The 20847-nt window shown below is 53.0% G+C and overlaps 1 protein-coding gene across 1 annotated transcript in view; it reads right to left on the bottom strand.

The window, feature by feature from the left end:
• The window catches only part of LOC147092078 (calcium-binding protein 2-like), a 79190-nt gene extending 58586 nt beyond the window's left edge, over positions 1–20604 (bottom strand). Inside the window, exon 1 of the mRNA XM_085976421.1 lies at positions 20401–20604. Within this exon, the coding sequence (XP_085832547.1) occupies positions 20401–20604 (204 nt within the window). The remainder of the gene's footprint in view (positions 1–20400) is intronic.
• Positions 20605–20847: the final 243 nt, after the last annotated feature.

Below are 20847 nucleotides of genomic sequence, written 5' to 3'. Positions count from 1 at the left end.
CCGGACGATTCATTTGTGGAAATTCGAATGGTGGAGGCTGCGGATGATGGCAAAGTAGAAACAGCAAAGGAGCCCCAGGGCAAGTTTATAAACAGCCCTGCAGCTAATGGGAAACGGATGATGGCAGAAGAGTTAACAGTCAGCCAACTTCTTCATATGCTGAGGGACAAGACCCTGAAATGGGAAAAACTTGAACACGAGCCTCAATCTTCAAAGAAAAGGGGTTCGGAACTCTCAAAGGTTATTGAAATAGCTGAGGTGGCAACACAGACTGAGAAGACTGCAGCAGAACCGCTCTTAGATGCCGAAAGTACGCTGCCTCACGTCAATGCAGAACAACAGAATGCTGAAACAGCTACTTCAGTAGAGGGATTGAATGGTCCGATCAATCAATCTCCGAATGAAGTTGAAGTATTGAAATCACAAATGAGGTCATTAGTAAAAGACTTGCAGGAAGCCCAGAAAAAGCGGGATGAAGCTGAACGCATGATGAAGTCTCTTCAGGACAGATGTCGGGATTTAGAACAAAAGTCGGCTAACGTTCAGCTGGGCAAGGAGGAAATAGAAGACCCTCCCGCTGGCTTAGCTCAGGACGACACCGAATATTACCATGACCTGTTGAGCGACACCGAATATTACGAGGACCTGTTCTGCCCAGCTTGTGATGAAAACTCCCAAAGTGCAGAAACCTTGATGAGGATGTCAGGAGGCTACAGTGCGATTTGGACAGGTTGGGGGAATGGGCGGATACGTGGCAGATGCACTATAATGTGGATAAATGCGAGGTTATCCACTTTGGGGGTAAAAACAGGAGGGTAGATTATTATCTAAATGGCAATAGATTGGGAGATGGGGAAGTGCAGAGGGACCTGGGTGTTCTTGTGCACCAGTCACTGAAGGAGAGCATGCAGGTGCAACAGGCGATTAAGAAGGCAAATGGTATGTTGGCCTTCATATCAAGGGGGTTCGAGTATAGGAATAGGGATACCTTACTACAGCTGTACAAGGTGCTGGTGAGACCGCATCTGGAGTATTGTGTACAGTTTTGGTCGCCCCATCTGCGGAAGGATGTTCTTGCCATGGAAAGAGTGCAACGGCGATTCACCAGGCTGATACCTGGAATGGCGGGAATGACCTACGAAGAGAGATTAAATAGTTTGGGCTTGTACTCACTGGAGTTTAGAAGATTGAGAGGGGATCTCATCGAAACATATAAAATTATGGCAGGCCTGGACAGGCTGAATTCAGAGAGAATGTTTCCAATGGCCGGGGAGCACAGAACCAGGGGCCACAGTCTAAAAATAGCGGGCAAATCATTTAAAACAGAGATGAGGAAGAATTTCTTCACTCAAAGAGTGGTGAGCCTGTGGAATTCCCTGCCACAGAGGGCTGCGAAGGCTAATTCAATAAATATTTTCAAGAGAGAATTGGATATATTTCTGAAGGCTAAGGGGATTAAGGGTTACGGAGAAAAGGCGGGGACGGGGTACTGAACTGGTAAGATCAGCTATGATCTCATTGAATGGCGGAGCAGGCTCGAAGGGCCGAATGGCCTACTCCTGTTCCTATCTCTATGTTTCTATGAATCACAAAAAGTCTAAGGAACATCGGGAGATGGTGGCGCTACTACGGGAGGAACTGTGCAGGCAGCTGGCAGCTGACAATGGAGCCCTGAGTGTCTCCAAGAAGCAGAAAAGGAAAAGACGAAGCAGAAGATGATAACCATCTGAACCACAGAAAAGGAAAAGATGAAGCAGAAGATGATGATCATCTGGACAATCATCATCACTATTACATCACGCACGGGGTCCCTGCGAACGGAGCCAAATCAGTTTGGAAGTAGAAAACTTCCCAAGGTACTCAAGTTTTACAAGCCAACAATGCTGGTTCAGAAGGACGGAAGTTCAAGCTGTTATGTCCAGTGAAGGACTATTGGATGAGTCACTCCAGCAACGTGAACCGACTACACCACGGGGAACTGCTGCACCACTGAGGCGTTGTCAGGACCGAGTCAAGAAGCACGGAAGGCGCATCCACCGAGATTGAATCTGTGAACTGTTTCCCGCAGAGACTAAATCTATGAACTGTTTCCCGCAGAGACTGAATCTGTGAACTGTTTCCGCAGAGATTACATCTGTGAACTGTTTTAACATAAAGTTGGATATATGTTAGGAGGTTATGTTTAATGGGGAATAAGTATGTTGTAAGCCAAAAAGGAAGGATTGTAGTGTATGTAACTGTTCTACCTTTAAGAGAACTATTGTATGTAACCGTCCACCTTTAAGAGAACTATTTTAGGTATGGCACTACTTTATCCTGGCTGCTGTATACTGTAATACCGACGGTGACCACACCGGTATATAAGTGCTGTGGCAGAATTTATTGGGCAGATTCGCCCTGACCTTCGAATAGTAAAGTCCTGTTTAAGTTACTCTTGTAGTCTGTGTATTACTTCGCTATACAACCCACAGACTTTACATGCTGTACCTGCCCTGGGTGCGCTCGATGCTGACACTGGGTATAAAGTGTGGGGACACACTGTCAGGGTAATGTAGAGGGAGCTCTACACTGTATCTAACCCGTGCTGTACCTGTCCTGGGAGCGCTCGATGCTGACACTGGGTATAAAGTGGGGGACACACTGTCAGGGTAATGTCGAGGGAGCTCTACACTGTATCTAACCCGTGCTGTACCTGTCCTGGGAGCTCTCAATCGTGACACTGGGTATAAAGTGGGGGAAACACTGTCAGGGGAATGTAGAGGGAGCTCTACACTGTATCTAACCCGTGCTGTACCTGCCCTGGGAGCTCTCAATCGTGACACTGGGTATAAAGTGGGGGAAACACTGTCAGGGGAATGTAGAGGGAGCTCTACACTGTATCTAACCCGTGCTGCAACTGCCCTGGGAGCTCTCAATCGTGACACTGGGTATAAAGTGGGGGAAACACTGTCAGGGGAATGTAGAGGGAGCTCTACACTGTATCTAACCCATGCTGTACCTGCCCTGGGAGCGCTCGATGCTGACACTGGGTATAAAGTGGGGACACACTGTCAGTGTAATGTAGAGGGAGCTCTACACTGTATCTAACCTGTGCTGTACCTGCCCTGGGAGCGCTCGATGCTGACACTGGGTATAAAGTGGGGACACACTGTCAGGGTAATGTAGAGGGAGCTCTACACTGTATCTAACCCATGCTGTACCTGCCCTGGGAGTGCTCGATGCTGACACTGGGTATAAAGTGGGGGACACACTGTCAGGGTAATGTAGAGGGAGCTTTACACTGTATCTAACCAATGCTGTACCTGCCTTGGGAGTGCTCGATGCTGACACTGGGTATAAAGTGGAGACACACTGTCAGGGTAATGTAGAGGGAGCTCTACACTGTATCTAACCCGTGCTGTACCTGCCCTGGGAGTGCTCGATGCTGACACTGGGTATAAAGTGGGGACACACTGTCAGGGTAATGTAGAGAGAGCTCTACACTGTATCTAACCCGTGCTGTACCTGCCTTGGGAGCGCTCGATGCAGACACTGGGTATAAAGTGGGGGACACACTGACAGGATAATGTAGAGGGAGCTCTACACTGTATCTAACCCGTGCTGGACCTGCCCTGGGAGCGCTCGATGCTGACACTGGGTATAAAGTGGGGGACACACTGTCAGGGTAATGTAGAGGGAGCTTTACACTGTATCAAACCAATGCTGTACCTGCCCTGGGAGTGCTCGATGCTGACACTGGGTATAAAGTGGGGACACACTGTCAGGGTAATGTAGAGGGTGCTCTATACAGTATCTAACCCGTGCTGTACCTGCCCTGGGAGCGCTCGATGCTGACACTGGGTATAAAGTGGGGGACACACTGTCCAGGTAATGTACAGGGAGCTCTACACTGTATCTAACCCGTGCTGTACCTGCCCTGGGAGCTTTCGATGCTGACACTGGGTATAAAGTGGGGGACACACTATCAGGGTAATGTAGAGGGAACGCTACACTGTATCTAACCCGTGCTGTACCTGCCCTGGGAGCGCTCGATGCTGACACTGGGTATAAAGTGGGGGACACACTGTCAGAGTAATGTAGAGGGAGCTCTTCACTGTATCTAACCCGTGCTGTACCTGTCTTGGGAGCGCTCGATGCTGACACTGGGTATAAAGTGGGGGACACTCTGTCAGGGTAATGTAGAGGGAGCTTTACACTGTATCTAACCAATGCTGTACCTGCCCTGGGAGCGCTCAATGCAGACAGTGGGTATAAAGTGGGGGACACACTGTCAGAGTAATGTAGAGGGAGCTCTTCACTGTATCTAACCCGTGCTGTACCTGTCCTGGGAGCGCTCGATGCTGAGACTGGGTATAAAGTGGGGACACACTGTCAGGGTAATGTAGAGGGAGCTCTACACTGTATCTAACCCATGCTGTACCTGCCCTTGGAGCGCTCGATGCTGACACTGGGTATAAAGTGGGGGACACTCTGTCAGGGTAATGTAGAGGGAGCTTTACACTGTATCTAACCAATGCTGTACCTGCCCTGGGAGCGCTCGGTGCTGACACTGGGTATAAAGTGTGGACACACTGTCAGGGTAATGTAGATGGAGCTCTACACTGTATATAACCCGTGCTGTACCTGCTCTGGGAGTGCTCGATGCTGACACTGGGGATAAAGTGGGGACACACTGTCAGGGTAATGTAGAGGGAGCTCTACACTGTATCTAACCCGTGCTGTACCTGCCCTGGGAGCGCTCGATGCTGACACTGGGTATAAAGTGGGGACACACTGTCAGGGTAATGTAGAGGGAGCTCTACACTGTATCTAACCCGTGCTGTACCTGCCCTGGGAGCGCTCGATGCTGACACTGGGTATAAAGTGGGGGACACACTGTCAGGGTAATGTAGAGGGAGCTCTACACTGTATCTAACCCGTGCTGTACCTGCCCTGGGAGTGCTCGATGCTGACACTGGGGATAAAGTGGGGACACACTGTCAGGGTAATGTAGATGGAGCTCTACACTGTATCTAACCCGTGCTGTACCTGCCCTGGGAGCGCTCGATGCTGACACTGGGTATAAAGTGGGGGACACACTGTCAGGGTAATGTAGAGGGAGCTCTACACTGTATCTAACCCCTGCTGTATTTGCCCTGGGAGTGCTCGATGCTGACACTGGGTATAAAGTGGGGGACACACTGTCAGGGTAATGTAGAGGGAGCTCTACACTGTATCTAACCCGCGCTGTACCTGCCCTGGGAGCACTCGATGCTGACACTGGGTATAAAGTGGGGACACACTGTCAGGGTAATGTAGAGGGAGCTCTACACTGTATCTAACCCGTGCTGTACCTGCCCTGGGAGCGCTCGATGCTGACACTGGGTATAAAGTGGGGACACACTGTCAGGGTAATGTGGAGGGAGCTCTACACTGTATCTAACCCGTGCTGTACCTGCTCTGGGAGTGCTCGATGCTGACACTGGGTATAAAGTGGGGGACACACTGTCAGGGTAATGTCGAGGGAGCTCTACACTGTATCTAACCCGTGCTGTACCTGCCCTGGGAGCGCTCGATGCAGACACTGGGTATAAAGTGGGGACACACTGTCAGGGTAATGTAGAGAGAGCTCTACACTGTATCTAACCCGTGCTGTACCTGCCTTGGGAGCGCTCGATGCAGACACTGGGTATAAAGTGGGGGACACACTGTCAGGGTGATGTAGAGGGAGCTCTACACTGTATCTAACCCATGCTGGACCTGCCCTGGGAGCGCTCGATGCAGACACTGGGTATAAAGTGGGGAGACACTGTCAGGGTAATGTAGAGGGAGCTCTACACTGTATCTAACCCGTGCTGTAGCTGCCTTGGGAGCGCTCGATGCAGACACTGGGTATAAAGTGGGGGACACACTGTCCAGGTAATGTACAGGGAGCTCCACACTGTATCTAACCCGTGCTGTACCTGCCCTGGGAGCTTTCGATGCTGACACTGGGTATAAAGTGGGGGACACACTATCAGGGTAATGTAGAGGGAACGCTACACTGTATCTAACCCGTGCTGTACCTGCCCTGGGAGCGCTCGATGCTGACACTGGGTATAAAGTGGGGGACACACTGTCAGAGTAATGTAGAGGGAGCTCTTCACTGTATCTAACCCGTGCTGTACCTGTCTTGGGAGCGCTCGATGCTGACACTGGGTATAAAGTGGGGGACACTCTGTCAGGGTAATGTAGAGGGAGCTTTACACTGTATCTAACCAATGCTGTACCTGCCCTGGGAGCGCTCAATGCAGACAGTGGGTATAAAGTGGGGGACACACTGTCAGAGTAATGTAGAGGGAGCTCTTCACTGTATCTAACCCGTGCTGTACCTGTCCTGGGAGCGCTCGATGCTGAGACTGGGTATAAAGTGGGGACACACTGTCAGGGTAATGTAGAGGGAGCTCTACACTGTATCTAACCCATGCTGTACCTGCCCTTGGAGCGCTCGATGCTGACACTGGGTATAAAGTGGGGGACACACTGTCAGGGTAATGTAGAGGGAGCTCTACACTGTATCTAACCAATGCTGTACCTGCCCTGGGAGCGCTCGATGCTGACACTGGGTATAAAGTGGGGGACACACTGTCAGGGTAATGTAGAGGGAGCTCTACACTGTATCTAACCCATGCTGTACCTGCCCTGGGAGCGCTCGGTGCTGACACTGGGTATAAAGTGTGGACACACTGTCAGGGTAATGTAGATGGAGCTCTACACTGTATATAACCCGTGCTGTACCTGCTCTGGGAGTGCTCGATGCTGACACTGGGGATAAAGTGGGGACACACTGTCAGGGTAATGTAGAGGGAGCTCTACACTGTATCTAACCCGTGCTGTACCTGCCCTGGGAGCGCTCGATGCTGACACTGGGTATAAAGTGGGGGACACACTGTCAGGGTAATGTAGAGGGAGCTCTACACTGTATCTAACCCGTGCTGTACCTGCCCTGGGAGTGCTCGATGCTGACACTGGGGATAAAGTGGGGACACACTGTCAGGGTAATGTAGAGGGAGCTCTACACTGTATCTAACCCGTGCTGTACCTGCCCTGGGAGTTCTTGATGCTGACACTGGGTATAAAGTGGGGGACACACTGTCAGGGTAATGTAGAGGGAGCTCTACACTGTATCTAACCCGTGCTGTACCTGCCCTGGGAGTGCTCGATGCTGACACTGGGGATAAAGTGGGGACACACTGTCAGGGTAATGTAGAGGGAGCTCTACACTGTATCTAACCCGTGCTGTACCTGCCCTGGGAGCGCTCGATGCTGACACTGGGTATAAAGCGGGGGACACACTGTCAGGGTAATGTAGAGGGAGCTCTACACTGTATCTAACCTGTGCTGTACCTGCCCTGGGAGCGCTCGATGCTGACACTGGGTATAAAGTGGGGACACACTGTCAGGGTAATGTAGAGGGAGCTCTACACTGTATCTAACCCGTGCTGTACCTGCCCTGGGAGTGCTCGATGCAGACACTGGGTATAAAGTGGGGACACACTGTCAGGGTAATGTAGAGGGAGCTCTACACTGTATCTAACCCGTGCTGTACCTGCCCTGGGAGTGCTCGATGCTGACACTGGGTATAAAGTGGGGACACACTGTCAGGGTAATATAGAGGGTGCTCTATACAGTATCTAACCCGTGCTGTACCTGCCCTGGGAGCGCTCGATGCTGACACTGGGTATAAAGTGGGGGACACACTGTCCAGGTAATGTACAGGGAGCTCCACACCGTATCTAACCTGTGCTGCACCTGCCCTGGGAGCTTTCGATGCTGACACTGGGTATAAAGTGGGGGACACACTATCAGGGTAATGTAGAGGGAACGCTACACTGTATCTAACCCGTGCTGTACCTGCCCTGGGAGCGCTCGATGCTGACACTGGGTATAAAGTGGGGGACACACTGTCAGAGTAATGTAGAGGGAGCTCTTCACTGTATCTAACCCGTGCTGTACCTGTCTTGGGAGCGCTCGATGCTGACACTGGGTATAAAGTGGGGGACACTCTGTCAGGGTAATGTAGAGGGAGCTTTACACTGTATCTAACCAATGCTGTACCTGCCCTGGGAGCGCTCAATGCAGACAGTGGGTATAAAGTGGGGGACACACTGTCAGAGTAATGTAGAGGGAGCTCTTCACTGTATCTAACCCGTGCTGTACCTGTCCTGGGAGCGCTTGATGCTGAGACTGGGTATAAAGTGGGGACACACTGTCAGGGTAATGTAGAGGGAGCTCTACACTGTATCTAACCCATGCTGTACCTGCCCTTGGAGCGCTCGATGCTGACACTGGGTATAAAGTGGGGCACACTCTGTCAGGGTAATGTAGAGGGAGCTTTACACTGTATCTAACCAATGCTGTACCTGCCCTGGGAGCGCTCGGTGCTGACACTGGGTATAAAGTGTGGACACACTGTCAGGGTAATGTAGATGGAGCTCTACACTGTATATAACCCGTGCTGTACCTGCTCTGGGAGTGCTCGATGCTGACACTGGGGATAAAGTGGGGACACACTGTCAGGGTAATGTAGAGGGAGCTCTACACTGTATCTAACCCGTGCTGTACCTGCCCTGGGAGTGCTCGATGCTGACACTGGGGATAAAGTGGGGACACACTGTCAGGGTAATGTAGAGGGAGCTCTACACTGTATCTAACCCGTGCTGTACCTGCCCTGGGAGCGCTCGATGCTGACACTGGGTATAAAGTGGGGGACACACTGTCAGGGTAATGTAGAGGGAGCTCTACACTGTATCTAACCCGTGCTGTACCTGCCCTGGGAGTGCTCGATGCTGACACTGGGGATAAAGTGGGGACACACTGTCAGGGTCATGTAGAGGGAGCTTTACACTGTATCTAACCCGTGCTGTACCTGCCCTGGGAGCGCTCGATGCTAACACTGGGTATAAAGTGGGGACACACTGTCAGGGGAATGTAGAGGGAGATCTACACTGTATCTAACCGGTGCTGTACCTGCCCTGGGAGTGCTCGATGCTGACACTGGGTGCAAAGTGGGGACACACTGTCAGGGTAATGTGGAGGGAGCTCTACACTGTATCTAACCCGTGCTGTACCTGCCCTGGGAGTGCTCGATGCTGACACTGGGTATAAAGTGGGGACACACTGTCAGGGTAATGTAGAGGGAGCTCTACACTGTAGCTAACCCGTGCTGTACCTGCCCTGGGAGTGCTCGATGCTGACACTGTGTATAAAGTGGGGACACACTGTCAGGGTAATGTAGAGGGAGCTCTATACTGTATCTAACCCGTGCTGTACCTGCCCTGGGAGCGCTCGATGCTGACACTGTGTATAAAGTGGGGACACACTGTCAGGGTAATGTAGAGGGAGCTCTACACTGTATCTAACCCGTGCTGTACCTGCCCTGGGATCGCTCGATGCTGACACTGGGTATAAAGTGGGGGGGACACTGTCAGAGTAATGTAGAGGGAGCTCTACACTGTATCTAACCCGTGCTGTACCTGTCCTGGGAACGCTCGATGCAGACACTGGGTATAAAGTGGGGACACACTGTCAGGTTAATGTAGAGGGAGCTCTACACTGTATCTAACCCGTGCTGTACCTGCCCTGGGAGCGCTCGATGCTGACACTGGGTATAAAGTGGGGACACACTGTCAGGGTAATGTAGAGGGAGCTTTACACAGTATCTAACCAATGCTGTACCTGCCGTGGGAGTGCTTGATGCTGGCACTGGGTATAAAGTGGCGACACACTGTCAGGGTAATGTAGAGGGAGCTCTACAATGTATCTAACCCATGCTGTACCTGCCCTGGGAGCGCTCGATGCTGACACTGGGTATAAAGTGGGGACACACTGTCAGGGTAATGTAGAGGGAGCTCTACACTGTATCTAAGCCGTGCTGTACCTGCCCTGGGAGCGCTCGATGCTGACACTGTATAAAGTGGGGGGACACACTGTCAGGGTAATGTAGAGAGAGCTCTACACTGTATCTAACCCGTGCTGTACCTGCCCTGGGAGTGCTCGATGCTGACACTGCGTATAAAGTGGGGGACACACTGTCAGGGTAATGTAGAGGGAGCTCTACACTGTATCTAACCCGTGCTGTACCTGCCCTGGGAGTGCTCGATGCTGACACTGCGTATAAAGTGGGGACACACTGTCAGGGTAATGTAGAGGGAGCTCTACACTGTATCTAACCCGTGCTGTACCTGCCCTGGGAGCGCTCGATGCTGACACTGGGTATAAAGTGGGGGACACACTGTCAGGGTAATGTAGAGGGAGCTCTACACTGTATCTAACCCGTGCTGTACCTGCCCTGGGAGCGCTCGATGCTGACACTGGGTATAAAGTGGGGACACACTGTCAGGGTAATGTAGAGGGAGCTCTACACTGTATCTAACCCGTGCTGTACCTGCCCTGGGAGCGCTCGATGCTGACACTGGGTATAAAGTGGGGACACACAGTCAGGGTAATGTAGAGGGAGCTCTACACTGTATCTAACCCGTGCTGTACCTGCACTGGGAGCGCTCGATGCTGACACTGGGTATAAAGTGGGGACACACTGTCAGGGTAATGTAGAGGGAGCTCTACACTGTATCTAACCCGTGCTGTACCTGCCCTGGGAGCGCTCGATGCTGACACTGGGTATAAAGTGGGGACACACTGTCAGGGTAATGTAGAGGGAGCTCTACACTGTATCTAACCCGTGCTGTACCTGCCCTGGGAGCGCTCGATGCTGACACTGCGTATAAAGTGGGGGACACACTGTCAGGGTAATGTAGAGGGAGCTTTACACTGTATCTAACCCGTGCTGTACCTGCCCTGGGAGCACTCGATGCTGACACTGGGTATAAAGTGGGGACACACTGTCAGGGTAATGTAGAGGGAGCTCTACACTGTATCTAACCCATGCTGTACCTGCCCTGGGAGCGCTCGATGCTGACACTGGGTATAAAGTGGGGGACACACTGTCAGGGTAATGTAGAGGGAGCTCTACACTGTATCTAACCCGTGCTGTACCTGCCCCGGGAGCACTCGATGCTGACACTGGGTATAAAGTGGGGACACTGTCAGGGTAATGTAGAGGGAGCTCTACACTGTATCTAACCCGTGCTGTACCTGCCCTGGGAGCGCTCGGTGCTGACACTGGGTATAAAGTGGGGGACACACTGTCAGGGTAATGTAGAGGGAGCTCTACACTGTATCTAACCAATGCTGTACCTGCCCTGGGAGCGCTCGATGCTGACACTGGGTATAAAGTGGGGACACACTGTCAGGGTAATGTCGATGGAGCTCTACACTGTATATAACCCGTGCTGTACCTGCTCTGGGAGCGCTCGATACTGACACTGGGTATAAAGTGGGGACACACTGTCAGGGTAATGTAGAGGGAGGACTACACTGTATCTAACCCATGCTGTACCTGCCCTGGGAGCGCTCGATGCTGACACTGGGTATAAAGTGGGGACACACTGTCAGGGTAATGTAGAGGGAGGACTACACTGTATCTAACCCGTGCTGTACCTGCCCTGGGAGCGCTCGATGCTGACACTGGGTATAAAGTGAGGGACACACTGTCCGGGTAATGTAGAGGGAGCTCTACACTGTATCTAACCCGTGCTGTACCTGCCCTGGGAGCGCTCAATGCTGACACTGGGTATAAAGTGGCGACACACTGTCACGGTCATGTAGAGGGAGCTCTACACTGCATCTAATCCGTGCTGTACCTGTCCTGGGAGCGCTCGATGCTAACACTGGGTATAAAGTGGGGACATACTGTCAGGGTAATGTAGAGAGATCTCTACACTGTATCTAACCCGTGCTGTACCTGCCCTGGGAGCGCTTGATGCTGACTCTGGGTATAAAGTGGAGAAGGACTGAGGTCGATTTTCAAGTCAGTGCTTCCATTGGTCTGGAGGTGTGGGGAGCTTGATTGTTCTGTTAAAGGGAGGGGGGAGGAGAGACAATCGTGGGGCAGGGAGGGTGGCAAATTTGTCAGACACCGTGGGTTGGGAGCAATGAGATGCGTAAGGATGGGGCGGGTGTGGGTGGATTTGCAGGGAAGCACTATTTTTTCATGGGGCCAAGAACGGCCTCACTCCCTCCTTACCAATTGCGGTACTTTTGAAAGGGACTGCTGCAGCCCTTTAAGCGCTGCAGGTATGCCGGTACAGGACTTGTGCACGCTTTCCGCCCGTGGGCACCTCTAAATCTCACTTCGGGATGTGCTGAGGAGATGCTCCTATCAAGCCTCCAGCCAGCTGCTTTCCCGGGGAAGCAATTGCGAGACTGCCATCCCAGGGGATGCCCAAAGCAAAATGGCGGACGGTTTGCGGTTGGGTGTGGTGGGGGTGGGGGGAGGGTCGTGGGATGGAAATCGCCCTGCCCCCTTCCCTCTGCCTCTCCGCTCCCCCCCCCCGCCAACCTTCTGTCAGTCTAATGTAGCGGGAGCACCTCCTTGTTCCCATGGTGTAATCCGACATCAGGATTTCTGCAAGCTCGATTGTTAAAGGGGCGGTTTATCCTCTGGCTGGCTCGCTGTAATCCCTTTAAATTCTCTCAGTCAGTCCATTTTGTTTAGTAGTTCAGACACGGTCTAAAGGCTCTGGCTCCAGGCTGTCTCATCTCTCCTCCTCCTCCTCCTCCTCTTCTTCTCCGTAGCCGATCTCACACCCGGTGTGTGGTACTGAGCCCCACCCACACACGGCAGGAAAGGCCCAGGCTCCATTCCCGGCCTAGTGCTGAGCTAGCTGATCGCACCCACCATTGGCGGCCGTGCTTTCTGCCGTCCAGGACATAAGCTCTGGAATTCCCTCCCTAAACCTCTCATGGGAGCAAAGGAACAGGAGGAGGCCCATTCAGCCCCCTCGAGTCTGTTACAAAGGAACAGGAGGAGGCCCATTCAGCCCCCTCGAGTCTGTTACAAAGGAACAGGAGGAGGCCCATTCAGCCCCCTCGAGTCTGTTACATAGGAACAGGAGGAGGCCCATTCAGCCCCCTCGAGTCTGTAGTATAGGAACAGGAAGAGGCCATTCAGCCCCCTCGAGCCTGTTACACAGGAACAGGAGGAGGCCATTCAGCCCCTCGAGCCTGTTACACAGGAACAGGAGGAGGCCCATTCAGCTCCTCGAGCCTGTTACACAGGAACAGGAGGAGGCCATTCATCCAGCTCGAGCCTGTTACACAGGAACAGGAGGAGGCCATTCAGCCCCCTCGAGCCTGTTACACAGGAACAGGAGGAGGCCATTCAGCCCCCTCGAGCCTGTTACACAGGAACAGGAGGAGGCCATTCAGCCAGCTCGAGCCTGTTACACAGGAACAGGAGGAGGCCCATTCAGCTCCGAGAGAGTGTTACACAGGAACAGGAGGAGGCCCATTCAGCCCCTCGAGCCTGTTACACAGGAACAGGAGGAGGCCCATTCAGCCCCTCGAGCCTTTTACTCAGGAACAGGAGGAGGCCCATTCAGCCCCTCGAGTCTGTTACACAGGAACAGGAGGAGGCCATTCAGCCCCTCGAGCCTGTTACACAGGAACAGGTGGAGGCCATTCAGCTCCTTGAGCCTGTTACACAGGAACAGGAGGAGGCCCATTCAGCCCCTCGAGCCTGTTACACAGGAACAGGAGGAGGCCATTCAGCCCTCGGGCCTGTTACACAGGAACAGGAGGAGGCCATTCAGCCCCTCGAGCCTGTTACACAGGAACAGGAGGAGGCCCATTCAGCCCCTCGAGCCTGTTACACAGGAACAGGAGGAGGCCCATTCAGCCCCTCGAGCCTGTTACACAGGAACAGGAGGAGGCCCATTCAGCCCCTCGAGCCTGTTACACAGGAACAGGAGGAGGCCCATTCAGCCCCTCGAGCCTGTTACACAGGAACAGGAGGAGGCCCATTCAGCCCCTCGAGCCTGTTACACAGGAACAGGAGGAGGCCCATTCAGCCCCTCGAGCCTGTTACACAGGAACAGGAGGAGGCCCATTCAGCCCCTCGAGCCTGTTACACAGGAACAGGAGGAGGCCCATTCAGCCCCGCGAGCCTGTTCCACCATTCAGTTAGATTATGCCTGAGCTGTGTCCTAACTCCATTGTCCTGCCTTTGCTCCATATCCCTTGATACCCATACCCAACAAAATTTCACTTGCACCCCCAGCCTCCACAGCCTTTTGGGGGAGAGAGTTCCAGATTTCCACTACCCTTTGTGTGAAGTGCTTCCTGACATCACCCCTCAATGAACAAGGGGGCCATTCAGCCCTTAAAATTAGAGCCAGGCTTCCTGACATCACCCCTCAAGCCTGTTACCATAGGAACAGGAGGAGGCCATTCAGTCCCTTGAGTCTGTTACATAGGAACAGGAGGAGGCCATTCAGCCCCCTCAAGCCTGTTACCATAGGAACAGGAGGAGGCCATTCAGCCCTCGAGCCTGTTACTATAGGAACAGGAGGAGGCCCATTCAGCTCCCTCGAGCCTGTTACACAGGAACAGGAGGAGGCCCATTCAGCTCCCTCGAGCCTGTTACACAGGAACAGGAGGAGGCCCATTCAGCTCCCTCGAGCCTGTTACACAGGAACAGGAGGAGGCCATTCAACCCCTCGAGCCTGTTTGAGGGGGCTGAATGGCTTCCTCCTGTTCCTATGGTAACAGGCTTGAGGGGTGATGTCAGGAAGCCTGGCTCTAATTTTAAGGGCTGAATGGCCCGCTTTGTTCTGGATTGCACCCCCTCCCCCTCCCCACCAGAGGAAATCATTTCTCTCTATCTCCCCTATCAGCTCATTTAATCATCTTAAACACCTTGATTCGACTACCCTTTAATCTTCTATACTCGATGGAATACCAGCCTAGTCTGTACAACCTGTCCTCGTTTATTAACCCTTCTAGCCCCCCGGTGTCAGCCTGGTGAATCGGCGCTGCATCCCATCCAAAGCCGAAATATCCTTCCTCAGGTGCGGTGCCCAGAACTGAACGGAGTTACTCCAGAAATAACAACAGAAAATACTGGAAACACTCAGCAGGCCAGGCAGCATCCGTGGAGAGAGAAACAAGAGTTAACGTTTCAGGTCTGGGACCCTTCCTCAGAACTGGAAAAAGCTGGAGATGCAACAGATTTTAAGCAGGTGGAGAGGGGAGGAAGGAACTTTAGAAACATTCTGTGCTAAGGCTGGAGGCAGGAAAGATAAAGGCCCAGAAATTCGGATCTCCACGGGCGAGTACGCACGGGGTACTCATCCGTAGGCCCAATGGAAGTGCTGGTTTCCTGCATGCACTGCGCATGCGCGGGAAACCGGCACTTCCGTTCCCCTGAAAGCAGGGGATCAGAGGTCAAACGCGTGCGCGGGGGAGGCAGCGCGTGCGCATCGAACTTACGTTTTTTTTTACAGGTTTTCCCGGGAGGGTAAGTCTGCAGAAGTTACACATATAAAAAGCAGGCGTAAGTCCTGCTTTTTACAAGGTAAGTGGTGAATTAATTAAAATTTAAACATTTTTTCCACAGGTTTATTATTTTTAAATACTTTAAAGCAAGGTAAGTTTATTTTTAGTCCCGTTAGAAAATAAAATTATTTTTTTCAGAAATTTAAATTATTGTTTGAAATAGTTATTTCATTTAATTTATAGTTTATTTTAAAAATGTCATGTATTTTTTTATTTATTTGAAGATTTAGTGATGCTTTGTAAGAAGAAGGGGCCCGTAGTATTCCTAAGTTTGACAGCACTTCCTTGGCTCCCCATGGCCCACGTGATCCCAGGGGACGCATCAAACTAACTGCGCCCCTGGGATACGCAAGTACTGCACGCCGGCAGCTGGACCAGGCCCAGGATCGGAATTCCACGGGGGCCCACAGCTCAACGGCCGGCGCACAAGGTAAGTGCAGATCGGGGGCTTGCACCCGCGGGAAGCCCCCGACCCGAATTTCTGGGCCGTTATGTTGCAAATGGGGGGATGGCAAAACCATACAGCCTGCAAAATGGGGGCAGGGGTTATAGTCTGAAATTACTGAACTCGGTGTTGAGCCCAGAAGGCTGTAAAGTGCCTGATTGAAAGATGAGCCGCTGTTATAGAGTCGTAGAGTTACACAGCACAGAAAGGAGGACCTTCGGCCCATCGTGTCTGCGCCGGCCATCAATGTTCTTCGAGCTTACGTTGAGCTTCGTTGGAACAGTGTAAGAGGCCGAGGACACAGAGAGGTCAGGGTGGGAGTGGAGCGGAGAATTAAAGTGACTGGCGACCAGAAGCTCGGGGTCACCCTGACGGACTGAACGGAGGTGTTCAGCAAAGCGGTCGCCCAATCTGCGTTTGGTCTCCCCAATGAAGGACTCTTGGACTCTGGGTTTACAGGACTTTATTGGCCTTCGTAGCGAGAGGATTCAAGTACAGGAGCAAGGATGTCTTGCTGCAGTTGTACAGGGGAATGAAAGAACAAAAGGGAAGGTCTGTGATAGGATGGAAGGCGGAAGAGGTTAAGAGACCTGAAGAGATATTCAAGGCGAGAGGAGATGGTAATTGTTATGTTCATTAATAACTAGACATTCTTATTATGAACAGCTAGCTTCTAGCTAGACATTTATTCAGTACACGTTCTCTAGGTACAGCATCTGTAGAGATTCAGCATGTGTGCTTCTGTGTGCAGGCAGCCATCTTGACTACTGCCTTCCGGGTAGCCTAGTGCATCGTGGGTAGTGTAGTCTTAAACACATACAACTAAATATACAGCTCTATACAGCTCTACGGCTCCATCTAGTGTACCACTGCAGAATGACATGTTATTGATCATTACAGTAATGGGACAGGCTATGAAACAAAGGATGGCTCTAGATGGAGTGTGAATTGTGCTGGCAGAATGAAGGACAGCTGCCTTGTGGGCCTTCCATCCTATCACAGACCTTCCCTTTTGTTCTTTCATCCCCTCCCCCATTTCCCAGCCCCTACACTTGCTTAAAAATCTGTCCCTTTCCCTGCTTTTTTTCCAGTTCTGACGAAGGGTCTTCGACCGGAAACGTTAACTCTGTTTCTCTCTCCACGGATGCTGCCTGGCCTGCTGAGTGTCTCCAGCATTTTCTGCTGTTATTTCAGATTTCCAGCATCCGCAGGATTTTGCTATTGTATGGAGATACTCCAGATGTGATCGGACCACAGCTCTGTATAAACTGTAACTGCCAATGGATTTGCAGGATCTTGCGGAGCCAGCGTTGGTGGTAACTCTCCAGTGCTTTGAGGTGCCTGCTGTACATGGTCCATGTCTCTGAGGCATACAGCAGGGCGGGTATCACTGCTGCTCTGTAGACCATGAGCGTAGTGCCGGGTTTGAGGTCCTGGTCTTCAAACACTCTCTTCCTCAGGCGACCGATGGCTGCACTGGCACACTGAAGGCGGTGTTGGACTTCGTCGTCGACGTCTGCCCTTGTTGACAGTAGGCTCCCGAGGTATGGAAAGTGGCGCACCAACATCAGTGTTCATCGCTCAGGCCAACATCCCCAGCATCGAAGCTCTGACCACGCTCGATCAGCTCCGATGGACGGGTCACATTGTCCGCACGCCCGATACGAGACTCCCAAAACAAGCGCTCTACTCGGAGCTCCGACACGGCAAGAGAGCCCCAGGTGGGCAGAGGAAACGCTTCAAGGACACCCTCAAAGCCTCCTTGGAAAAAGCGCAACATCCCCACTGACACCTGGGAATCCCTGGCCCAAGACCGCACAAAGTGGAGGAGAAGCATCCGGGAAGGCGCCGAACACCTCGAGTCTCTTCACCGGGAGCAAGCGCAAACAGCGCAAGGAGCGCACGTCAACCCAAGCACCCCACCCACCCACCCCTTCAACCACCGTCTGCCCCAACTGTGACAGAGACTGTAGGTCCCGCATTGGACTCATCAGTCACCTGAGAACTCATTTTTAATGTGGAAGCAAGTCATTCTCGGCCCCGAGGGACTGCTTAAGAAGAAGAGAGATAAGCTGTAACGTATCTTCCACCCCTTTGTATTCCAGCCCTTTTGAAATAAAGGACAACATTCCATTCGCATTTTTGATTATTTTTGTACTTGTCCACTTCCTCCAACTGACTTGTGTACACCGACTCCCAAATCTCTCTGCTCCTCCACAATTCCTCTCCGCCCCTCTCTCTCTCTCTCTCTCTCTCTCTCTCCTCCTTTGAGGCGCTCCTTAAAACCTGCCCAAGCTTTTGGTCACATAGAAACCTAGAAGATAGGAGCAGGAGTAGGCCATTCGGCCCCTCGAGCCTGCTCCGCCATTCAATGCGATCATGGCTGATCATCCAAATTCAGTACCCTGTCCCTGCCTTCTCCTCATATCCCTTGATCCCTTTAGCCTTAAGAAATATATCTAACTCCTTCTTGAATATATTTAATGAATTGGCCTCCACTGCCTTCTGTGGTAGAGAATTCCACAGGTTCACCACTCTCTGGGTGAAGAAATTCCTCCTCATTTCTGTCCTAAATGGCTTACCCCTTATCCTTAGACTGTGACCCCTGGTTCTGGACTCCCCGACCATCGGGAACATCCTTCCTGCATCTAGTCTGTCCAGTCCTGTTAGAATTTTATAACTTTCAATGAGATCCCCTCTCATTCTTCTAAACTCCAGCAAGTATAAGCCCAATCGACCCAATCTCTCCTCATACGTCATTCCTGCCATCCCAGGTATCAGTCTGGTGAATCTTCGCTGCACTCCCTCCATGGCAAGAACATCCTTCCTCAGATAAGGCGACCAAAACTGCCTTAATAGAGTCACAACGGCACAGAAGGAGGCCATTCGGCCCATCGAGTCGGTGCCGGCTCTCTGTAGAGCAATCCGGTCAGTCCCATTCCCCCGCTCTATCCCCGTAGCCCTGCAAGTTTATTTCCCTCAAGTGCCTATCCAGTCTCCCCTTGAAAACATTGAGTGTCTCCGCTTCCACCACTTCCGTCGGCAGCGAGTTCCAGGTCCTCACCACTCGCTGCGTAAAAAGGTTTTTCCTCACATCCCCCCTGTATCTCTTGCCCAAAACCTTAAACCTGTGTCCCCTAGTCCTTGTACCATCAACTAGTGGGAACAGCCTTTCCCCGTCTAGCCTATCCAAACCCGACATAATCTTGTACACCTCGATCAAATCACCCCTCAACCTCCTTTGCTGTAATGAAAACAAATCCGGCTTCTCCAACCTGTCCTTGTAGCTAAGATCTCCCATCCCCGGAACCATTCTGGTAAATCTCCTCTGCACCCTCTCGAGGGCCTTCACATCCTTCCTAAAGTGTGGTGACCAGAACTGAACACCATTGTAAGGACATGGGGGGGGGGAAATTTGTTTGCTTTGCGCCTCCCGCAAAGCAACTAGTGCCAGGGCGCGGCGCCCCCAAGGCGTCCCGCGAAATTCAGCGGGAGGTTAGCGGCGGTGGTAACCGTTAGCGCCCCGCGGCGCTGCGCCGCCGGCGATGATGTCATTGCCGTGCGCAGCGCCCCGCTCACGCCCCGGCCGCGATCTTCGGTATTTCCCCCTGACTTACCGCCGGACGCTATGTCCGACGAGGTCAGGGGGGCCTACCTGCGGCCGGGCCGGCGCTATTTAAAGGTGAGGTGCCGGGCAGCCATTTTTGTTGCTGGCCACCTGCCAGCACCTGGTTCCGCTGCCGTCCCCGGCCTCCTGACACTCCTCTCGAGTGCCGGGCTCTTCTGCCAGCACTCCGATCCCCGGTGGCCCAGCTGGGCACCGGGTGGTGCTGCGCAAGGCCCCCTCCCCGTTAGGAAGGGCAGGAAGGCCTGCAATGCCGCGGCACGTAGCTCCGCGATATTCCCTCGCAGCGCCCCAAGAGGGAGGCGGGGATCTTCCAGTAGCGTGCCGCCTCCCTTTTGGGGAGCTACCACTCAATTTTGGTCGCCGTGGCGTTAAAAGTAGCCCCAAAGGGGGCGCGACTCATTTTTTCGCCCATAATTCCTTATGTGACTCGTTTTCAGATTGTGTCTGGTTTATGCACCTGTTAAGGACGCTGGGGGAGAAATCGCGAACTTCCGGTTTAGCGCTCCAGGAAGGAAGTGGAGATTAGATGATCACTCACCTGCCCGAACGCGGAATCCAAGATGGGGTACAGCTCCTGCAGCGGAGGCCTCTCTCCCTCCACTGACGTACTCGGCCCAGGCGTCTCCGAAGGCCCTGCACCCCTGGGAGGCCCCCCGGCCTTGTCGGCAGGGCCCGGTTTGTTGGCCTCTACCTCGGCCTCTTTCCCGGGAGCCTTCCCGCCTACCACATCTCCCCGGGACTCCTCGGGAGGCTCCGCCGTCCCCTCCGCGGGGCCCGAGGCCTCGTCCTCGCTGGAGTGGAGTTCCTGGCTCCCCGTGCCCTCCCTGGGCCAGGCCGAGGGCCAGCGGCTGGTCCGGGGGTGGGGGGGGTGGTGGGGGCCAACCCCCCGGCTCCCCTCCCCCCGGGGACCCACCCCCCCACTCCCCTCCCCCCTCTCGTTCTCCGGGGGCCGCTCGCCAAGCGAGCCCGAGGCCTTCTGGCCAACGGGCCGCTCCGCAGGCTTCTGGCCGGGCCTAGGCCCGCCGCCGCCCTCTGAACTCTTCTGCCCTTTGACCGCTTTCTTCTGATTGGCTGGCTGGCCCCTCTTGGGGCCAGACTGGTTGCTTGAGCTACTCATCGCCCCCTCATTCTTCACAAGTAGGAACATGGACTCCCTCAGCTCCCGAGAACTGGCGAGACTCTCCCTCACCGCCTCTCCCTCCCTCCCTCTGTCGTCCACTCATTTTGGCAACCCCTTAAATCCTCTTAGCTTACAACGTAGATGGAACGGACAAAATGAACGAGCTGCCCCTCTCCTCTTCCACCCTTCCCTCTCTCTCTATCTCTCTCTGTGTCGCTCGCTGTGTAATATATATTTCTC

This window comes from Somniosus microcephalus, unplaced genomic scaffold (genome assembly GCF_052327205.1).
Source record: "Somniosus microcephalus isolate GS21.2 unplaced genomic scaffold, FLI_Smic_1.0 unresolved_chr2, whole genome shotgun sequence".
NCBI lineage: Eukaryota > Metazoa > Chordata > Chondrichthyes > Squaliformes > Somniosidae > Somniosus > Somniosus microcephalus.
Note: the sequence above shows the minus strand (reverse complement) of the source record. Positions and strands in the feature narration are given on the sequence as shown.